The 23,340-nt window shown below is 42.7% G+C and overlaps 1 protein-coding gene across 2 annotated transcripts in view; it reads left to right on the top strand.

The window, feature by feature from the left end:
- The window catches only part of GFRA1 (GDNF family receptor alpha 1), a 229,174-nt gene that overhangs the window by 60,187 nt on the left and 145,647 nt on the right, over positions 1-23,340 (top strand). Inside the window, exon 5 of one of the 2 annotated variants that reach the window (XM_032281753.1) lies at positions 2,318-2,332. The exons of the other annotated variant lie outside the window; for it this stretch is intronic. Within the exon in view, the coding sequence (XP_032137644.1) occupies positions 2,318-2,332 (15 nt within the window). The remainder of the gene's footprint in view (positions 1-2,317; positions 2,333-23,340) is intronic. 2 annotated transcript variants of the gene reach the window in all.

The following is a 23,340-nucleotide window of genomic DNA, read 5'->3' as shown; positions in this document are numbered from 1 at the left end:
GATGGACACTTGGTTCTTTGTGATTTTGTAGGAGCTGATGTTTCTGTGATGACAGAGAGCAAAATTAGATAATTAGATACTGATGATATAGTTTCTACTTAGTTTTTTTTTTTTTTTTTTTTTTAAAGATGGAGTCTTGCTCTGTTGCCAGGCTGGAGTGCAGTGGCATGATCTTGGCTCACTGCAACCTCTGCCTCCCAGGTTCAAGTGACTCTCCTGCATCAGCCTCCCGAGTAGCTGGGACTACAGGCGTGTACCACCATGCCATGCTAATTTTTGTGTTTTTAGTAGAGATGGGGTTTCACCATGTTAGCCAAGATGGTCTCGATCTCTTGACCTCGTGATCAGACCGCCTTGGCCTACCAAAGTGCTGTCATTACCGGTGTCAGCCACCATGCCCAGCCCCTATTTAGTTTTTAAGATGAAAATAACTTTAGTTTTAAAATTTGAGTTGTAAAGGTAAGGTGTGTTCATTGATAAAAATTAAATTAATACAGAAATGCTCGCATAAAATTTAAAAAGGTAACCCTGAATTCTGTCTCCTGAAAATAAGCAATATTTCTGTGACCACTGTCACAGATCTCTCTAAATACAGGTACATAATTGGGCTCAGGATTATATTTGCCATATTGCTATCTGATATTTTCATTCAGAAGTAATCAAGGTCTTTAAATAGCCATTTAAAACAGCTGCACAATAATCTATTGTGTGAGATATATTATTTTTGGCTTAATTCCTTATTGCTAAACAATTAGGTAATATCCAGTGTTTTGCCAGTATAAATAATGCCATGATGAGCATCCTTGTAGTTTTCTCTTATACATTTAGCTATTTCATTAGACTAAAATCCTAGAAGTGGTATTGTTGGGCCAAGGAATGCATATATATATATCATCAAATTATCTTCTAGAAGTTTCATTCCTTTTTACAGTCCTACCGTCAGAGCAGAAACTGGCTCATGTCTGAGCGGTGCTGTCTGTCTCTCTACTGGTGCTGTTTTGCCTTTAAGTTACTGAGTGAGAAAGCATGAGAAATGAGAGTACTTTTGGAGTAAGTGGGAGGCGGTATAAGCAGGGTGAACCTAAATCCATGTGGGAGATGTCAAAAAGTACTTGGCATTTGTGCATATGTTTACAAGAAGATATGTTCAAAAATGTTCATCACAATTCCTAATTGCCAACCACTGGGAACAACCCAATATCCACCAACATTTGGGTGGGGAAATAAATTGTAGTAAAATCCCACAGTGAAATACTACACAGTGAGAATGAATGAGCTACCATGTGCTACAGATGGATGACTCCAAAAGAAGCCAGATAGAGCCCGGGCACAGTGTCTCACACCTATAATCCCAGCACTTTGGGAAGCTGAGGTGGGTGGTTCATGAGGTTGAGAGTTTGAGACCAGCCTGGTCAATATGGCGAAACCCTATCTCTACTAAAAATACAAAAATTAGCCAGGCATGGTAGCATGTGCCTATAATCCCAGCTATTCAGGAGACTGAGGCAGAAGAATCACTTGAACCTGGGAGCCAGAGGTTGCAGTGAGCTGAGATTGTGCCACTGCACTCCAGTCTGGGCAATAGAACAAGAGTTCGTCTCAAAAAAAAAAAAAAAAAAGCCAGTTAGAAAAATATTCATATTGTATCAGTCTATTTACATACAGTTCAAAATGAGGCAGTTGAATTGATGGTGGGGGTGGTAGTTAGTGGGTGTTTTTGTTTTTTTTTTTTTTTCACTAGATGTGTTTCCTGGTACCAGAGTACTTGGCATTTAGTAGCCTATCAATATTTGTTGAAAAAATACATTAATTTTTTTTAACCTTTCTTACAGTATTTGACCATGCTTGTTCCTCTGTGGCCTTGAATAAGTTACTTAACTTTCTGGAGCCTCAGTTTCCCCATCTATAAAATGAGAACTATAATAGAACTTCTAAGATTGTTGTGAAAATAATATTAATATAAATACTAGCTGCCTATTTTTCTATGTTTACTATGTATTTGGCACTGGCCTAAGCCTTAACATGTGTGACATAATTTGTTTAATTTTTCCAATACTATGATCTGTTTTGTGGTTTAGGGAACTGTAAGTCACAGTGTTAGTAAAGTGTGAGGCCAGGATTGAAAGGCAAGCAGACTCATTCTGGAGCTTGAGCTCTTAAGCACTGCCTCCTGAATTAAAGGAAATATCATGCATAGAGTGCTTAGCAAAGTCGGCATATGCTATCATCATATTGTCCTTTTCAACATTGTTATTAATATTTTCTTCTCCTCTCTCTCTCCCCTTTCCCCTCCCCTATGTTTCTTCTCTCTTGGCAGATGTTTTTCAGCAAGGTAAGTTCACTGTCTCCTGCCTACTTTTTCATTGGCTGTGCTCTTTGAGGAATATGGGTAGGGTCTATATGCAGAGGGTTATGGGGATCCCATTCTCCATGGACATGTCATGTGGACCTTCGGGGACACCATGAGGACAGTGGCTTAAAGTGCCATCAGCCTCCTTGGGCCTCTGCTCTCTGGCCTCTGCTTCTTCCTCTGAACCATGCTTGGGGGTAGGATGTGGACTGGACAACTGGGCAGGGATGCATGGAGAGGGGTCTGTGGCTGGGATCTGGAAGGAGGGAGGGATGCCGTGGGCCTGGTGAGGACCAAGACTCTGTAGGGGAGTCTGGGGAAAGGAGCCCCTGTTCCTCGGGGCTCCTGCATCAGTGTCAGCTGCTGCTCCTTATACCAGTACCAGTGCAGATCTCTTTGCCAAATAATCATGCCATTGTTGTAGAGGTGTGGTCAAGGCCACGGCTGGCTGGCCACTTCATGTCTTTCAACCTCACCAGCTGGCTCTGTGACTGAGATAGGACCAGGTGAGGGTGTGCAGTGTGGTCTGTTTTACTAGGCAAGGTTATGTGCTGTGGGGAGCTGGAGATGAAATCCTAACCCACATTGGCCCATGTTTTAGTCCCCACTTAGGATGCAGAGCCATTGTGCTCTGGGGTGCAGCAGGAGACTCATGGGTCATAGCCTCCTCAAACCTTCTGGATACACGTTAAGGGGGAATTGCCTTTTCATCACAGCTTGATGCTACCGGGAAAAGTAGCAGGGCATCACTGTTTGTAGTCAAGCTGGGAAATACGTTGGTAGCACACATCTGCTGTGTCTTTCTGGAATCTAAGGCTGGCTTAGAATAAAAGAGACTGGTTTAAAAATACATCCAGGCATTCCATAAATAGCTTCCAAACAATCTTACAGGCTTGGTATTTTCACAACTGTTATTTCACCCCAAACATGCAGCATGTGTTATGGAGAATATCTGCTTTCTCTGATAGAGGTGCAGTTGTGGATAACAATGAGGGTACTGTTATATTGTCTTCTAAGAGTCTGGAGTCACAGACTTACTTTTATAAATAATTCATAAATCCCAACAAGCTGTAAGTAATAAGTTCCATTTGGCTAGAGACTAAGAGATGAGCAAAATTGAAAAGGTGCCGTGACTGTTCGTGTAATGAAAGTGCTGCTGTCAGGGCCTGTTGCTGCAGTGAGTTTTCTTCCTTGACAAGTTGGGGGGTCAGTAGGGCACTCTAGGCAGATAATTTTTTTTCTGTGAACTGGAATATAAGCAACGCCACACTGAATTGCATTTTTCCTCTTGAAACACAAAACATTTGAGTTTGGAAAGTCTTTCTGGAACCTATGTGTAGAGATTCCTGAAGAATGGGGAGAAGAGAGGAGAGGCTGATATCAGATCTGGCTTTTCTACATACAATGGTGATTGTTCATTGTGGTTGTAATTGGCAGAAAAAAAATGGCTTACCAGACTGCCTCTGTCAAGTTTGCCTTCTTTTTTAATCAGTCATGCCATTCGATTGATGGGATTTGCCTGTCAGTAACAATGATATGCAGAGCAAAAGTTATAATCATCTACAAATCACTGGCTAGCGAGACTTAATAACATCTGCCAGAGATGGAAGCTGCTAGCTACCCACTGCTCTGTGTGTTGGTGGGCGGCAGCTCCCTTATAAGATATTAGTCGGATTTCAAATGGAAGGAACTGAACTCGCTTTTGTGAATTATTTACAAGGCTCTGGCCTTATTGGACCATTTCATCTGGAGACACATTCTCTGAAATAATGGCAAAGAGCTCACTCTCTTGTACCCGCTTCTTACCTTTGTTTCTGGCCATTTTGCTTATGAAAATATTGCTCCATAAAATGCTCAGCCGTGACAGTCACATCAGTTCTGTGTCTTACAGACGGAATCTAAAACCGTGATTTCGACAAGGTCTTCTGTGGTTGAAGCTCAGAGACAGAATTGTACCATTAAGTTGAAACATGGGGATGACAAATTGTGCTAGAAATCAACAAGCAGAAAACGAAGTGGCTTCAAATGAACAGACGCCATGGCATCGTCTGAGGCCCGTGCACTCTGTGGCAACATTGAGTGGCCCTGCCTTCCTGGAAGTGCCATGGGCATCCAGACCCTGCTTCCTTTAACTTGGCCAAGGAGTCACGGGCAGTTGCGGGAAACACTACCTGATAAATGTGTGCTACTGGCAGTGAGGGAGGGAGGACTCTGCCCAGTGGAGTCCCTGCCTATTTGGGCTGCTGTGTACTGTGACAGGCAGAAGAGGGAAGCAGGCTTGCAGTTGACAACATCAGACATTCTCAGAGGAAACAGAAGTTATTTCCTCTGGATTGCATTCTCTTATATTTCACTACAGATCAATCTTGTTATGGTAGGTGACAGCACAGCAGACACTGCTGGGTTTTTCTCTGCTGTATCCGTGGCATGTGCATGTGGGAGTATGTTTCTACCCTGCTCTTGTGCCATTTTATAGCTTCTTTCTGTTCTTTCATCTGTAAATGTCACCTGCTGTGATGCTTAGACCACAAAGTCTGAGGACAGTCAAGGACCAGCGGGCCTGTAGCTGGGCCTTTCTACTTACGAGTTCCAAGGCCACCAGGCCATGTTTTCAAGAAGACTTAATTGACCTACATTCCCTGTTGTCCACAGAGACATTGGGTGGCTCTCAGGAATTCCAAAGTGCCATAGAATTGCTCATCACAACTTCAAATCCAATTGAAAATTTTGTATGTGCATGTGTGTCTAGAATCTTGAGTTTTAGAGCACTTTAATACCAATCGTTTACTAATGATGGAGTCAGGACCACAGAGACACACATGCACGCCTCATTTGAAGTTACTGAAGCACCTTTTGAATGCTCATTCGTTGCCTCAACCTTGATTCTGAAATCGAACAGAAACTGAGCAAGCCGCTTGGAAATCATAGCAATACCGCTCAACAGAGCATTTTAAAGCCTAAGTGGGCACGGTATAAAGATTTCACCATTTAGTTAATTCTCTCTGTGCTGTCAACTGAAGTCCCTTAAAGACTCTGAGCCCAGAGAGGCATAGCCTTTCCTCCCCCCGAGTTCTCATCTGGAGCCAGGATCTTGTTAATGGAGAGATTTTTCTTCCAGCTCCAGTAATGTGCGATACCCCTCAAACACAGTGCATGACATGTTTATTCTGCAGCCGGTGCATATGTGCAGGGCACTTTCTAGACCTTGAGAATAAGTGAAAGACAGCAAAGTTTTTGTTGAACTTATAGTCTAGCTTAGGGGGCATTCTGTAGCCATGTTTACAAATAAACAAGGTAAATTCAAACAGGGACGAATGAAGAAAATATCTCAGGGTGATGTGCTAGTGGCTAGGAGGGCCACTGTAGGAGGAGTGGCCACAGAATGACAAGTAGGACCAGTTATTGAAGTACCTGGAGGAAGGACAGAAGGATTTACAAGGGAAAAGCCTTTAGACGTTCCAGGCTCAGAAGAAAGCCTGGGGTGTGTCTGGGTCTTGTGAGTGAAGGAGAAAGTTATGTGAAATGAACAAGAACAGGACAGGCATCTGGGGAGCTGAGGGAAAGGGAATTGGAGTTGGGTTTTAAGCAGGAGAATGGCATGATCTTATTCACATTTAAAAATGACCACTCTGGATGCTGCGACAATGCAGAAAAACAGTGCATGAGAAGTGTAAACCAGGACCAGGGCTGAGTGCTGAGTGGGAGCCTCTAACCACCATTCTTCGTGAGTCTCTGCTCTCTCAGGCAGTGGGAACGGGCAGCCCCATTCCCAGCCAGCTCGCCTCTGCTGAGTGCCCACGTTCTGCTCACTTTGCCAGAAGAGGGTCTTGGGCCCATGACTTACATCTGCTCTCCTTAAGGCAGGCAAATTATGCTCATCAAGACATCATTAAAATATTCCTATATGTGTCTTCATATTTTAAAGAGTCACTTTTCTGCAATACATACATACATGTGTGTATCATATGTATTACATGTGTATGAGACAAATATATATATATATCAATCATATATATTATTTGGCCTCAGCTGAGTATAATGCAGAGGAAAAACAGCAAATTCCAAGGGCTTCAGGACCACTGGCAACAAAGAAAGGGTTTTTTTTGTGGGGCTGTGGCCCTCTCAACACCACATGCCCATTTGCCATGGGCAGCTACTCCCCAGCTCTGCAGAGTGAGGCCAGGCAGGAATTTGGAACCACAATTGCCACATAGCCAGGATTTTCGAGAGAAGCCAGGAATCTGGGATGGCTTGCCAAACCTTACAATGTTTAAGCTTTTAATTAAAGGTTAAACAAGCAAACTGAACTCATCTATGGCTAGAATTGCCTCTGATCTCAGATTGCTGGCCAGTAATTAGGGAACTTTAGTTTTTCTGCAGCAGGGTTGCTGTCTTTGCAGGGGAAGTTTAGGCCAGATGCTTTGGCCTCTGGCCTCCGTTTTCTCATCTGTAAAATGGGAGAATTGGAGATCCCTGTCCCTGCTTGTCTTTCTGTAGATGATCTATCTTGAGAAGTTTTAAGTGGACTTGAGTTAATAATGTACAGAAATATCCCTTGTGCAGGTTTTGTCTATTCACTAGATAACCTGGGTGAAAGCAGAGGCTTCCCCCATGTTGGTGAATTAAGGTTAAAAGAATGTGGTTTCAGAAGTGTAACCTGCTCACATGGCCATTTTGAAACATCAGCGCTTTCCCACATGGATAAATACTGAAATCCACAATGGATGGCCTTGCTTTTATTAATTTGAAGAGAACAATAAATCATAGTTTGGGTTCTGGCATCAGAGCCAAGCCTATTAATTGTTGGGGTGGGCTTGTAGTGACAGGCCCACTGCCATTTATAAGGAGCTTGACTTGAGCTGTTTTGCATATTTTAAACTTATGGGCCAAACTGCTGGGGCTTCGTGCTAGGTTTTCCCAGCCACTTCTGGAAACCAATCTGTTATAAAGCTGCAGCCCCTTAGCCATGAATTATGCTCCCCCGATAATGTTTTACATTGTGAAAGATTGTTTTCTTTATGAGTGTGTGATTTGGGTGAATAAATGAAATCTATTGTTACATTTTCAGGTAAACATTCCAAGTTGTTACATGATATCAAAGTAGGAAGTGAGAAAAATGCATAACACTTTTATGGTAGAAAGTGGTTGGTTCCCCAGTCACACTCCTCTGTGCAAATGTTTCAGCAGAATCAGTAGACTGTTCGAAGTCCTGTAGGAAATGCATCCATCTTCCGGCACAAACTGAACAACATTACCATTTAATTTTGCATAGATTCACTTTGTGTATGTGTGTGATATATGAGGCAAATGATAACCAGATTTAAATAATCACATTCTCTGAGATGCTTTATCACATTCCACGGGGACTGTGTGAGGCTGCCTCTTCCCTGCCAGGTGACCTTGGGTGGAGCTTTCCTTGTCACAGATTCATTGTTTTTCCTCGATCTGAGAGCATGAGTTTGGGGTGAGGTTTCAGAAGGTCTCCCGCTAACTTGTCTTTCAAAATTCCTGATGAGGAAAGAAGGACATTTTTAGATTATTCTGTTGAGGTTGTTGCTATAAAAGAAGAGAAGTTTGTCCTTTTAATTTTTTTTTGTTTTTTTTTTGAGATGGAGTCTAGCTCTGTCACCAGGCTGGAGTGCAGTGGAGCGACCTTGGCTCACTGCAATCTCTGCCTCCCGGGTTCAAGTGATTCTCCTCCCTCAGCCTCTCAAGTAGCTGGGATTACAGGCATATGCTGCCACGCCCAGTTAATTTTTGTATTTTTAGTATAAGCAGGGTTTCACTTTGTTGGCCAAGATGGTCTCGGTCTCCTGACCTCATGATCCACCTGCCTTGGCCTCCCAAAGTGCTAGGATTACAGACATAAGACATTGCACCTGGCCCCTTTAAAAATGTTATTGGGATAATAGTAATGCTAGCATTTGTGTGCCCCTGTATTCCAGACACTGAGCTACATACTTTGCACACATTTTCTCACTGAACCTACCCCCAAAACTTTACGAGGTACAGTCATGTGCTGCATAAAATGGTTTAGTCAATGATGGCATAGAGGATGGTGGTCCCATAGGATTATAATAGAGGATTTTTGCTATAACTTTCCTATGGTTTATATATACTTAGATTCTTACCATTGTGTTATAATTGTCTATAATATTCAGCGTGGTAATGTGCTGTACAGGTATGTAGTCTAGGAACAGTACGCTATACCATGTAGTCTCGGTGTGTAGTAGGCAACATTGCCTAGATTTGTGTAGGTATACTCTGACATTCACACAAATAAGGCCATTGACTAATGAGGCATTTCTCAGAACATATCCCCATCATTAAGTGACACATGATTATAGTTATAACTAATAATCCAGTTTCATAGAGGAGAAAATGAAGGCACGGTATAGAATTGGCCTAATGATGGTTAAAGAGCTAGTGAGTGGTAGAACCAGGATTATTTTTTAATTGTTAGACTTTGTTTTATAGAAATCTTGAAAAATATTTAAAAAATTATGAAGATAGTACAGAGAGTTTCCATATACCCTGTACACAGTTTCCCCTGTCATTTGCATCTTATGTTAGTCTGGTGTATTTGTTATGATATGGACACTTTATTACTAAGGTCCATAGTTTATTCAGATCCTCTTAGTTTTTTATTCTGACATCCTTTTTTCTGCTCTGAAATTCCATCCAGGATCCCATTATCACATTTATTTATTGTCTCCTTAGGTTCCTCTTGGCTGTGACAGTGTGTTAGTCTGTTCCTGCTGCTGTAACAAAATACCTAGTAGATTGGATAATTTATAAACAACAGAAATGTATTGCTCACAGTTCTGGAGTTTGGGAAGTTCAAGATTAAGGTGTCTGGTGAGGGCTTGTTCTCTGCTTCATAGATGGCATATTCTAGCTGTGACCTCACATGGGAAAAGGGCAAAATGGTGACCCCAAATCTTTTTTAAAGGGCACTAACCCCATTTGTGAGCGCAGAGCCCTTATAACCTCATCACGTCCTAAAACCATTTCTATTAATACCATCACGCCAGGAATTAACTTTCAACATGTGAATGGGGTAGAAGGAGACTAACATTCAGACCACAGTAGACAGTTTCTTAGACTTTCCTTGTTTTCGAATGACCTTGAGAGTTTTAAGGAGTACTGGTCAGGTATATTGTAGATGCCCTTCTTGGAATTTGTCTAATTTTTTTTTGAGACAAGGTCTCACTCTGTGGTTCAGGATGGAGTGCAGTGGTGCAGCCATAGCTCACTGCAGCCTTCAACTCCTGGACTCAAGTGATCCTCCTGCCTCGGCTTCATGAGTAGCTGGGACTACAGGCATGCACCACCATGGCTGGCTAAATTTTAAACACTTTTTTTTTTTGTAGAGATAGCGGCCTTGCTGTCACTCAGGCTGGAGTACAGTGCATGATCATAGCTCGCTGTACTCCTCATTTCAAGTCATCCTCCCACTTCAGCCTCTCAAAGTGTTGGGATTACAAGCATGAGCCACTGTACCTGGCCTGATGTTTTTCTTATTGATTACCCTGGGTTATGGGTCTTTCTGAGGAATATCACAGAGGCAAAGTACCATTTTCATCACATCATATCAAGGGCACGTACTATCAATGTGATTTCTGACAGCTGATGTTGATCACTTGGCTGAAAGTGTGTGTGTCCAGTTTCTCCACTGGTGTGGTTACTTTCCTCCTCCTTTCCATACTATACTCTGAAGGAAATCTATGCACAGCCTACCTTTAAGGAGTAAGGAGTTATGCTCCACCTCACTACGGGTCATGTATCTACATAAATTATTCTTCTGCACTGGAGACTTGCCTCTTATCCCTCATTTATTAATTTATTCAATACCTTACATCAATATGAACCCATAAATATTTATGTTATGCTTTGAGTTATACTCTATTACTCTTTATGTTGTTGCTCAAATTGTTCCCGCTTTTGCCACTGGGAGCTCTTGCAGCTGGGTCTATGCCCCTTTGACATATTCCTTATCCAAAGTAACTTTCGAGCACTTCTGTAATATTTATGGCACTAGAAGATGCTCCAGGCTCATCATTTATATTTCCCACCACAATCCTACAATCAATAGGATTGTACAATCATTTGTCCATGGAGTCCTGGTTCTGATCATTGAAGAATGATACAAGAAACCAAGATCTGGATGCTAGGTATGCTTATTGCTACTGGGTTGTCCTTTCTTTTAGGCCCTCCTAACTGATGGAGCAAATAAATATATGTGTGTACACTGACCTGTATATTTACACATCTGTAAATATTTGTATATGTAATCAGGTGTATAAATATTAAATTAAGCATGAGTTCTGCCTGATGTGTTCAACTCTAACCCATCACAACATGGGTCATTCTAGCCTCCTCTCATTGCTTCTTTGTAAATTCCAACTCCCATGGTGAGACACATGGACCAGAATTTTGAACCCAGGTAGACTGACTTCAGGTCCTGCAATCTGTTTTCTTGACACCTAGAGAAGGGCTTTCTTCTATCCACAGTGGGAAAGAGTCAAAGATCCTTGATCCTTTCCAAGGCCAGACATGTAGATGTTGATGTAGAAGGACATCTACATCTTAGATGTAGAAGGACAAGTTTATTGCATGCCTTTTTGCTTCTACGCCAGACCCAGGCCTTCTCAGCCAATTCAAGCTTTGCTACCTTCTCAGTGGGTTTGCCTTATCTAGAGCAGAGGCCAATTGCATAGTATCTTGTTTCCGTGCAAAGGCATTTGTACTTTTCCCATAGCCTAGGCAAGCCAGGGACAAAACAACAGAACTGTTTATAATATTCCAGCTTTTGAGTGCTTAAACCCTCTGTACCTTCCCTAATTGATTGAATGCTTAAACACTCTGTACCTTTCCAAATTGAGATTGTTGCTCATTGGGGACCAGGAGAGAGCTATCTTTTAAATCTCTGAGTTTGTCCTGAAGCTAGATTATGAGGCTTCTGGGAATCTCCTGCTTGTGCAGGAGGGTGGTCCTGTGCATGAATGTTTGAGCATGTTTGTTTGGGCTGGCACCCAGGTGCCCTTCCCCCAGCTGCCCCTCTGATGCCCCTTCCCAGATGCCTGTGCTGGTGCACAGTCCCTCTAGCCAGAGCTATTATTATCTGGAGACCCTCTGTGAAGGCTGTGTCTATCAGCTGGCTGTCAGGGGTGCCAGTGAAGACATGTAGAGCCAATTTTCTGATTCTTTCTACTGCCTCTGGTGCACCTGGTTCCCTTCAGCCCAGCAGTCAGAGAATGGGGACTGCTTGAACCCCTGATGTCTGGGAGCCCCATTCCCATTGTTTTTGGAGCCTGGCTTGCTGGAAGTCACAGAGCATTACAAATAATTGTAGTAGATTCATATGAATTTTTGTTTGTTGCTGAAGCTATCTTTAAGGATGAATTTTGTAAGTTGATAGAAATGTGTTCTTTATGCTTGACAGTAGGTTTGATAACATGTTCTGCTGATGGCTGGGTGTGGCCACTCATTGACTAGTGGCTTTCTTCTAGGGAATACTGGGCCAGACCTCCTTGAGCCCTGGCACCTGCCTTCATTTCTAACACCCCTCCCCCATCTCACCCCATTAATCCCCATAAGCCTTCACCAGATTGACCCCTGTTCTTCAAAATGCTTATCCACACCTGCCTCTATGCCTTTGGTTGGATTGATTCCTCTGCCTGAAGTGTTTTTATCTCTTTTTGACACTCTACCCTCAGATAAGTAGCCAGGGTTTGCTATCAAGGGGGCTGGCCCAGCAGAGGATATAACATGATTTGGATTTGTGTCCTCCCCTAAACCCCAAACCTCATGTTCAATTGGAGGAAGGGCCTTGTGGGAGGTGATTAAATCAGGAAGGTGGATTTTCCCATTGCTGTTCTCATGATAGTGAGTGAGTTCTCACGAGATCTAATGATTTAAAATTATGTGGCATGTCCCCCTTAGCTCTCTCTCCTGCTCCACCATGGTAAGACATGCTTGCTTCCTCTTCCACCATGATTGTAAGTTTCCTAAGGCCTCCCAGCCATGCTTCCTGTTAAGCCTGTGAGTCAATGAAAGTCTTTTCTTCATCAATTACCCAGTCTCAGTTATATTTTAACAGCAGTGTGAGAATGGACCAGTATAGGGTGCTTGTATCCGGTGTGTGTGGGGAGAGGCAGACTCATTTCCACATAGTCCTCTAATGTCTTATTAAGGCCATATTCACAGCCACTGTGGTATTTTCCCTTGAAATCTTTGAGAAGGTGCCACCCAAAGCTCGTTATAGATATGCCACTACTTTTGCTTATTCTTCAAAACTCAGCCAAATCCTTTCTCCTGGAAATCAGGTTGCCTCTGACTCACCCCACTCCCCAAGTGGGAATTCTGCCCTCCCCTCTGGTGTTGGCATTGCCACCTACCTCCCCACACCCTACTGGCACTTTTCTCCCACTCTCAGAATGATCCGTCTACACATCTGGCTTCCTACACCAGATTGAGCTCCTAGCGAGGATGGAGCTTGTCTTTTATTTTGAATTCCTGGTACCCAGTGTAGTGCTGAGCACAGAGTAGGGGCTCATTAGATGTTTGATGAATGGACGTAGAAAAGATGGCTAGGTACGGTGGGTCACGCCTGTAATCCCAGCACTTCGGGAGGCTAAGGCAGGTGGATCATGAGGTCAGGAGATTGAGACCATCCTGACTAACATGGTGAAAACCCATCTCTACTAAAAATACAAAAAATTAGTTGGGCATGGTGTCACGTAGTCCCAGATACTTAGGAGGTTGAGGCAGGAGAATCGCTTGAACCTGGGAGGCGGAGGTTGCAGTGGGCCGTGATAATGTCATTGCACTCCAGTCTGGGTGACAGCACGAGACTCTGTCTCGTAAAAAAAAGAAAGTGGAAAAGATGACAAGGCTCAGAGTAATCAGTGTTTTGTGTGGGCTGAGTGTATACACATGCTTCTTGTATGTTTGTATTTGACAGCCTAGGTTCTTTTATGAAGGTGAGGCAGAACTCTGTGTAATTGATGGTCATGTTGACAGTGAATCCAAATCTTACCTTATTCTTGAATCCAAAAGTCTTTCTCCATTTTGTTCCCTCACTGCCATTTTTTGGAGTGGGTTAACAGAGGTCGGGGGGCAGTATTTGGACCTAGAATGAATCAGCAGACTTGCCCAGGTCTGTACAAGGCATTAACAAGGACCCCAGAGGACTTAGCAGATATTGTCTCTGTTTTCTAAGAACCGACAGTTTCACTGGAGACCCAAGGCTGGTTGATCTGTGGGTACCGTCCTTTTCCAGTGCAGGAGGATGCTTTAGAGACAGGTGCCCCTGAACGAGAGGCGGCTACGAGAATGGTTTGGGAGATGGTTTTGAAGGAAGCTGAATGTCTAATTGGGCAGGATAAGGGCAGGAGGAGGACAGTCTGTTGGTGGTGGAGACCGAAACAAGTCCCGTTTTGTGTTTATGGGATGTTGAGAGGGCAGCAAACCTGGTAGACTCTGGATTGGGATTGGAGGGAGCCAGTTATGGAGCCTTTGCAAAATGCTTACTACAAAAAAAACAAAAAAAAACAAAAAAAACCCTCTATTTTCTTGTGCTCCCTAACACTCTCAGTATGATTGAAGAGATTTTGTCTACCAAATGAATAGTATTGGCTATTGAGTTTTCCCATTTATGTTACCAATTTTTATTACTCCTTTTGTTACTCAAGGACTATCAGTGACTCAGCTTCCCAATCAGCATGAGTATCATACCCTTGTGTTGATGAAATTCCAGCTTCTTAAGAGGAAAAAAAATGATATTTTAAATAGTTTAAACAATGATTTTCTTGGTTATTTAAAAATCTAGGAAGCAGTGTTTAGACTTGTTCTACAAAGCCCAAGGAAATCACTGTAGCTCTTTAAGCAGAGAAATAGTATGCACTGTCAGCACACCGTAAAACTGTCCATGTTGTATGTTGTTGGGTGGCAGAAGATAATGGTGGTTTCTACTGACTAACTGACTTAGTGTGTGCCAGGCATGTCATTGAGTGCTCCACATGTATTAACTCACTTTCTCCCCAGAATGACCCTGGTATGAACTAATTGTTTTTGTTTCTCCCAAAGTCATATGTTGAAATCCTCACCCTAATGTGCGCCTTAGAAAGTGAGACCTTTGGGGGTAATTAGGTCATAGGATAGAGCTTTCATGAATGGGATTAGCACCCTCATGAAAAAAGAATAGAGAGCTTCGGCTTTTTGCCCTTTGCCACGTGAGGACACAGGAAGAAAGCTGGAAGAAAGCCGCCATCTGGAAGCCAGGAAGAGAGTCCTTACCAAGATCCCCACCCTGTTGGCACCAGAATCTTGGACTTCTAGTCTCCAGAACTGTGAGAAATAATTATTTGTTCCTAAATAAATGTTTGTGGTTTCTGATATTTTACTATAGCAGATCAAGCTAGCTAAGAGAAACCCCATAAGGATTACATACTCACTAATCTCCATTTTTATCCCCAGGTCTTAGATGTTGAAATAGATACACAAAACGTAGGTAGAAATTAGGAAGCAAAAATTTGCTGAAGGTCTTCCTTCAGCAAAGGACTGAATCTGAGTTCAGACCCAGGAATCTGAATCCTTCCTTCGTGAAGGACTGAGTCTGAGTTCAGACCTAGGAAATTGACCTGAATTTTTAATGACTACATTACACAGTTATCTTGGAAGGACGAGTAAACTGAGTGGGGCTTGCCACTGGATCCAGATAGGCAGTGCCATAATCAGGCCAGAGAGCTCACCCAGACCCCAGAGAAATGAAAGCATGTGTCTAAGAAGGAGACTTGTGCGCAAATCTTCATAGCAGCTTTATTCATAATAGCCTCAAACTGGAAATAGTCCAGGTGTCCATCAGTAGGAGAAAGGACAGACTGTGATATACTCATCAAATGGAACACTGCTTAACTATAAAAAGGAGCAAAGGTTACACACAACAACATGATTAATTTCAGAAACATTACACTCAGGGAAGGCAGTCCTTCGCAAAAGAGGGCAACAGTCTATATGGTTCCATTCATGTGAAATTCTTAAAACTAAACTATGATTTAAAAAAACCTCTACATTGTTTGCTTCTGGGAAAATGAAAGTAGTGATTGACTTGAAAGGCAAGAGGAAATCTTATGGGATGGTGGTAGTGTTTTCTATCTCAGTAGGGTTTGGGCTATACAAGTATATGCATTTGTCAGAACTCAGTGAATATACACTTAAGATTTGTGCATTTTCCTCTATGTAAATTTTACCTTAAAAGGAAAAAAATGAAACAAATACCAAACCCTGGTGAATGATGTGTTTACTGAAGTATTTAGGGACAAGTGTACTGGTATCTGCCATTCATTTTGAAATGCATATGAAATAAGGCGTATTTACTGCTGGATGGATGGAGAGGTGGATAGATGGATACATTTGTGGTAAAGCAAGTACAGAACAACATTAGCAGTAGAGTCTAGGAAGTAGGTTTATGAGTGTTCATTGTAAAATTCACTCAATTTCCTACATATTTGAAAATTTTATAACAAAATGTTGAGGACAAAGAGATCCCACCCAGTTGGAGTCCTTTAGATAAAGAGAGATTATATGGCCTCCATAGCCATAAATGCAGAGGTCTGTCAGAGGTGGACCACCCCAGAGGAGGACTCAGTATTCCGGGTCTGGCTGTAGAGCTTCAGGTGAGAAGGAAACTTAGGGCAAAAATGCCTGAGGGATAGCTGCAGAGCAGGCACTGGCCTTAGATGCTGCAGTTACTTAGGATACTATAATAAAGGATCACAAATGAGGTGGCGTAAAGTGACAGAAATCTACTCCCTCACTGTCCTGGAGGCTGGAAGTCTGAAATCAAGGTGTCAGCAGGACCATGCTCTCTCTGAAGGCTTTAGAAGAGGACCTGTCCTGGCCACTTACAGCTCCTGGGCATTCTCAGCAGCCCTTAGTGTTCCGTGGCCTGTAGCTGCATCCCTCCCATCTCTGCCACCATCGTCACATGGCCTGTGTCTCTGTGTGTCTCTGTATGTGTTCTCCTTTTCTTATGAGGATACCAGTCAGTTGGGATTTAGGGCTTACCCTAATCCATCATGACCTCATTTTAACTTAATTACATCTGCAAAGATCATATTTCCAAATAATGTCACATTCTGGGGTTCAGAGGTGACACGAATTTTGGGGAAGAACTACTCAACCACTACAGATGGATGACCAGCCAACGTGGGTGGCCCAGGATAAAAGAGAAGCTTCAAGGGAGGACTGGGGCAAGAAAGAGAGTCCAGGGCTGGCAGACAGGGAGGACACTCTGAGGAAGGTAGAAAAGAAAACCAGGTTGCGTTTGGCAATGGAAGGAAACCAGGGCTTGGGCGAGAGGAAAACAAGGCAAGTAGGTTTGCAGGAAAGGGCTGTGTCTCAACCTGGGCCTCTCTATCCATTTATCTCCTGCATATCTTAAAGAATTAAAATGTAAATCTCGGAAATTAAATCCATGGGTACAGTATAAATAGAGGAGGCTTTTACAGAACAGACAAAGCTGTTCTTTTTCCTTATTAAACAGCCATGGGTGGGAAAGCACGTCTGTATGCACAGGTTTTATTTGAAATGGATTAAGGTTCGTGATGAGTGAATCTCTGAAGGATTGCAGGTGCAGTTCTCATAAGCCCGCAAAAGTTCAGCTCCTTATCTGAGGCTTATCCAAACCTGACGAAACCTTTTAGGCCAGCGTGGAGGTTTGGGATTTCCAGCAGCTGAAAGTTAATATCCTGTATCAGGAAACCACCTGTATCACGTGGGGGCCTAGAGGAGAGAGGTCTATAAATTAATGCAGACTCTGATCAGAGGCCTGCTTGGACCACCCACTCCCTTTGGTGGATGGATTACAAGTTCAGCCCTTTTGGCCCTTGCGGAGGAGGAGTTAATGCATCCTAGTTCTTGGGATCTCTTACCACATTCAGTTCTCACATCAGCTTATAGGATCTGGCCCCGTGACCTGCTGCTGCTGTCGCTGCACTGGCCTTCCTGCAGTGTGACTCCCTTACCTGCTCACTTACTTCTTCGGCCTTCCATCTGGCCCCTGGGACCTGTTTTCCAAGCCCACGCATGCCTCAGCACTCTGGACCAATCTGCCTGTAGCTGGCTACTCTTTATTAGCAGTCACCTCCTCAGAGATGCTTCCTGTGGCCATCATGGCCAAAGTATACCCTCAGCACACCGCCCCAAAACTCTACCCCATGTCCCTTTTTAATTTCTTTGTAGTACTTGTAGTGGGTTGAATTGTGTCCCCCACAAGATTCGTGTCCACCTGGAATCTCAGAATGTGACTTCATTTGGAAATAGGTTTGGTTAATGTCTTCATCTGGAACCCTGTGTGTGTGTGTGTAATACATACATACCCACAGATATATACACACATAAAGATACATGTGTGTACACACACATACATACATATATAAACCATAGACACAGACATATATATAAATGATACATACACATGCATCCCAAACTATAATAAAATACCATAAGTTGAGTAGCTTATAAATAACTGAGCTTTTATTTCTGATGGCTCTAGAGGCTGGGAGGTCCAAAATCAAGGTGCTAGCCAATTCCATGTTTGGTAAGGACTTAATTTCTGGTTCATAAGTGGCACCTTCTAGCTGTGTCCTTACATGGTGGAGGGGGCAAAGCAGGTCTCTGATGCCTTTTTGTAGCCCTAAGGGCCCTGATCTCATTCTTTAGGGCTCTGCCTCCATGACATAATCACTTCTTAAAGCCCCCACCTCCTAATACAATTGCCTTGGTGATTAGGTTTCAACCTGTGAATTTTGGGGAGACACAAACATTCAGACCCTAGCAATGAAGAATCTTGAGAGGAAATCATCCTGGATTTAGGGTAGGCTACAGATCCAATGACTGGTAGTTCTTATAAGAAGAGGAGGGCTGGGCACAGTGGCTCATGCTTGTAATTGCAGCACTTTGGGAGGCCAAGGTGGGTGGATCATCTGAGGTTGGGAATTCGAGACCAGCCTGACTATCATGGAGAAACCCCGTTTCTACTGAAAATACAAAATTAGCCAGGTGTGGTGGCACATGCACATAATCCAAGCTACTCAGGAGGCTGAGGCAGGAGAATCACTTGAACCCGTGAGGTGGAGGTTGCAATGAGCCAAGATCGCGCCATTGCACTCCAGCCTGGGCAACAAGAGCAACACTCATCAAAAAAAGAGGAGAGGACACAGAGAAGGCCACATGAAGACAGAGGCAGAGACTGGAGGTGTGCTGCCGCTAGAAGCAGGAAGAAGCAAAGAAGAGTGATTGCCTAGAACCTTCAGAGAAACCTTTAGCATGGCCCTCCTGACACCTAATTTTGATCTTCTAGACTCCAGAACTGTGGGAAAAAAAAAAAAAAAAAAAAAAACCATAAATACACACACACACACACACACACACACACACACACACACACATTTAAGACACTGAATTTGTGGTAATTTGTTGCAGTAGTCCTAGTAAGCAAATACAGTATTCAACACTGTTCAAAGTCCCTTTAGTTAGAACACAAGCTACAGAAGTGCAGGGCCCTGGCTGATATTCATCCCCACATCCCAGTGTCCAGAACAGGGCCAGTGTTATTGAATCAGGTATATTGAACCTTAAGAGTGTTCAATAAGTATTTGTCAAAATAATTAACCCTGTGAGATAGGATTTGTTGTCTCCATCTCTGCCTGATGAAATAGGCATTCAGAGGGTTTTAGTAACTCACCCCAAATCAAACACTTGGCAGAGTCAGGATTCAAACTCAGACTTTCTGTTCTTCAAGCTGTGGTGCATTCATTCATTCTACTGCCTTATAGCAGTTTTTTTTTTTTTTAAACTAACCTTAATATCTTTAAAACAGGTTTTCTAATATCCTCTCTTATTGCATGTCTTGATTGTATGAGGATGAATCTGGCCCTTGGAAATAAGCTAAAGGTTATTCAAAGTTCATGTTGCTAAATAAAGTGAGTAAATCATCACGCGTGGTACTGCCAACCTAGATAGGAAATAGGGTTTGACATTAGGGGTAGTAGACTGGGGTTTCTTGTGTCAACCCTACCAGACTACAAACTTCCTGTGGGCAGGACCCAGCTAGTCATATTTTCATATTTTCCAAGGCCTGGAACATAGCAGGTATTTAATGGATTGCCTGACAGTGGGGCAATTCTGAAAAATAACTTGCTATAGAGTTTAGAAAAATGAAGATTGCTTTGCAGATACATATCAGCATTACATTCTGTTAAAGAAGGTCCTTGCTCTGTGGCCACGACTTCCCTGTTTATGTAATGAGCCATATGCTAAATCCTTGTTGTCAGAGCCTTGACTTTGTTTTTCATAGGCATTAAAGTGTGATTGTCCTAAAAAACTAGAAGAAGTATAGATACAAAGTAGAAAATGCACGCCATAGTAGACTGGTATTCAGAGGGCATGGGGACTGTTTTGGTGCCATATCTAACCACAGTGTGATATCAGGAAAGTCACTTCTGATGCTTGAGTGTTCTCATCTGCAAAATGAGGGATTGGATATCTTCTTGAAGACTCATCCCGTACAGCCTCTTGTTCTATGAGATTATGACTTCTGGTTGCCTCTGCGTTGACCCACTAAACTGTTTTACCTTGTGTCTTTCCCCTCCCCATTTGTGTCTTCTCTCTTAACTGGATTTTAAGCCTCTTCTTCACCCCTGTGTCCCTGATGCTGCCTTCTGCTCAGGAGGAGCACTTAATAATGACGGGCTGGGGAGCTGAGGATGGCATATGGATTTAACCTCACTCCGGACAAGTGCTAGTGCTTCTGAGACTGTGCTGTGGTTTTGGAACTGCTGAGGACTGTGTAATTTCTGTGAACATACTTCATGTTTGAAATAGTGATGTGCTGGTTTCCAAAAAAGTCAATCAGAACTGTGGAGGAAGATTTTGAAAGCTTATTCAAAAAACTCCAAGCCATGTGTTTTTATCCACTGCTGTCTTTGTGTCTGGCAGAGGTTCTCAGTGTGGAGAGACTAGCAGATAGCACGCCTCTCCTTCAGAGGCTGTAATGCTTGTCTCTTTGTCCTCACTACCCGCCTCCAATCCTCTTAGACTTTAAAGATAGTTTGTAGACAGAATAACGGCCTTCCAAGGTGTTTTCATCTGAATCCCTGAAATTTGTGAATATGTTATGTTGCATAGGAAAAGAGACTTTGTGGATATAAATTAAGAACTTTTAGATGGGGAGATTATGCTGGATTATCTGGGAAGGCCCAGTATGATCGCAAAGGCCCTTATCTGAGGGAGGCAGAAGGATCAGAGTCAGAGAAGGAAATGTGTTGATGGATGATGGAAGCAAAGGTGAGACAGAGGAAGAGGGAAAGAGAGCCTTGCAGATGCTACACTGTTGACCTTGAAGATAGAGGAAGGAGCCGCAAGCCATGGGATGCAGGAGGCTGTGAGAAGCTGGGAAAGGCAAGGAAAAGGATTCCCTCAGAGAACATCTAGAAGTCGTACATCCTGGCGACATCTTGATTTTAGGACTTCTGCTCTCTAAAACAGCAAGATGATAAATGTGTGTGGTTTTAAACTATCAAATTTCTAATAATTTGTTACAGCATCAATAGGAAGCTAATACAGATAGGGATGGCTTTACTATTAGATTAAAAATACTGAAGGAAGGAGGGATTCTTGGGCAAGATGATTATGCTTTCATTCATCCAATTAATATTTATGGGGAATCTATTTTGTGCCAGGCAATGTGTAAGGCACAAAGTGGTGTGCTGAATTTAAAAAAAAATTAGGCCAGGTGTGCTGGCTCACACCTGTAATCCCAGCACTTTGGGAGGCTGAGGTGGGCAGATCACTTGAGGGCAGGAGTAGGAAACCAGCCTGGGCAACATAGCAAGACCTACCTCCACTAAAACTAAAAAAAATTAGCCGGGCATGGTGGTGGTAGTCCCAGCTTCTTGGGAGGCTGAGGTGGGAGGATCACTTGACCCCATGAGCTCAAGGCTACAGTGAGCTATGATCATGCCATTGTACTCCAGGCTGGGTGAGAATGAGATTTTGTCTTAAAAAAAAATATTAGAGATACACTTGGCCTTCAAAGGAACTTACAGTTCTATAAGGAAGATAATACAAGGACAAGAATAGTATGACAAGGTTGAAAATAGTTTTTACACAAATGAGGGGCAGGGCAGCCAAGCAGCTGCTTAGGGGCATCCATCTGTAAGGGCAGCTAAAACATCATCAAATAGGCTTCAAGAACACTATACACTTTTTTTTTTGAAAAGACTGTATGATATGTATGAAAAAATAACTTGATAAGCAGTTTTGGATAAGAAGTAAAACGCTAAGGATCTGTTTTTCTTTGGTGAAGCTTAAAGTTTGCAAGTATGGACCTAAGCTGAATTGCTGGGAACCAGGAAGGAAAATGTGAGTGCCCCAATGCTGGTCCCTCTTATGTTTCCATGACTTAGCCGTCAGTCTGCCCTCTGCAAAAGGAGTTGGAGATCCCCAGGCCATGGACTGGTATTGGTCCTGGCCTGTTAGAAACTAGGCTACACAGCAGGAGGTGAGCAACCAGCAAAAGAGCGTTACCACCTGAGCTTTGCCTCCTGTCAGATCAGCAGTGGCAGTAGATTCTTATAGGAAGATGAACCCTATTGCGAACTGGATATGTGAGGGATCTAGGTTGCGTACTCCTTATGAGAATTGTCTGATTATCTGAGGTGCAACAGTTTCATCCCGAAATGATACCTTTGCCCCTTGTGTGGAAAAGCTGTCTTCCACAAAACCCATCTCTGATGCTAAAAAGGTTGGTGACCACTGCTCTGTAAGAATGAAGGCTGTGAGTTTGAAGGACACGGGATTAGTAGTCTGGCATGCTGTGTGTCTCAGTCTGGCTGTGAAAGTATAACAAAAAAGATAGTAGCAAAAAAGCACAATTTAAAACAGAGGGAATTCTTTCTCAAGGTATTAAAGAAAGCTCAGTGGGGGAGGCTTTTCCTACACTTGGCCATGAAGGAAAAGAAAACATTACTTTAGTGCAGGGGTTGGCAAACTATGGCCCAAATGCTGACCAACTGTTTTTGTCAATAAAATTTTATTGAAACACAGCCACACCCATTCATTTACATATTGTTTCTGGCTGCTTTCACACTACTGTGGCAGAGTTGAATGGTTCCCACAACGGCTGTCCGACCTGCACGATGAACACTGAAAGCATTTATTTCCTGGCTCTTTATGGAAAACGCCAGGGAAACATCTCTTATTACTTGTCTGACTTCTTTTCTGTATCTTCGAGCAGGGTTTTAATCAGAAGTCATAAAGAGTGGAAATTTCAGAAATGGTTCTGTCTGTGTGGGGAATTAAGATGAAGATATTGATGATGAAATGAGCTGACTAATGGCTCAAAGGTGCTCCTAAATGCTGATGTATCTTCTTAATTCAGGCATATAGCAAACACTTACTGATGCCCTGCTATGGGTGAATCAGTAGACCAAGGGATGAATCATCAAAAAAATTAAAGTTGCTCAGTGGGTTTGTTTCTTCTCTAATTATAGAACATTGGTGATCCATAGATGTAGAGTAAGTCTGTGTCAACCACAATACTTAATTATTCAGAAACCCAGCTCTTGATCTAGCTAAATATTGTGTACTTAGTTGCATAATGACAAAATCTATACCAGAAATTTTAATTAACCTTTCAAACTCCCTTTCGATTTCTTCAGGATAAATTAGAAAACATAGAGTGTCTACTAGGTGTATCTGCAGACAGGGGTAGTTTATAGTTGACCCAGAAAGATGCAGGGGGACCGGAATGATTCATTGGAAGTGGCTTTGTTTGCTTGACTATCTGGTGGGGAAAAATTTAAGCATTGTTTTTAGACATTCTGTTTTCATTTATCAGTCAACTTTGGCAATGTCAATTTACCTAACAGACTCCATTTGTAAATAGTAAAACAAATTCATGAGATATTTAGAAACTACTTTCT

This window comes from Sapajus apella, unplaced genomic scaffold, assembly GCF_009761245.1.
Source record: "Sapajus apella isolate SASKATOON/1434 unplaced genomic scaffold, GSC_monkey_1.0 scaffold13, whole genome shotgun sequence".
Classification (NCBI taxonomy): domain Eukaryota; kingdom Metazoa; phylum Chordata; class Mammalia; order Primates; family Cebidae; genus Sapajus; species Sapajus apella.
This window is presented reverse-complemented; position numbering and strand designations above follow the sequence as displayed.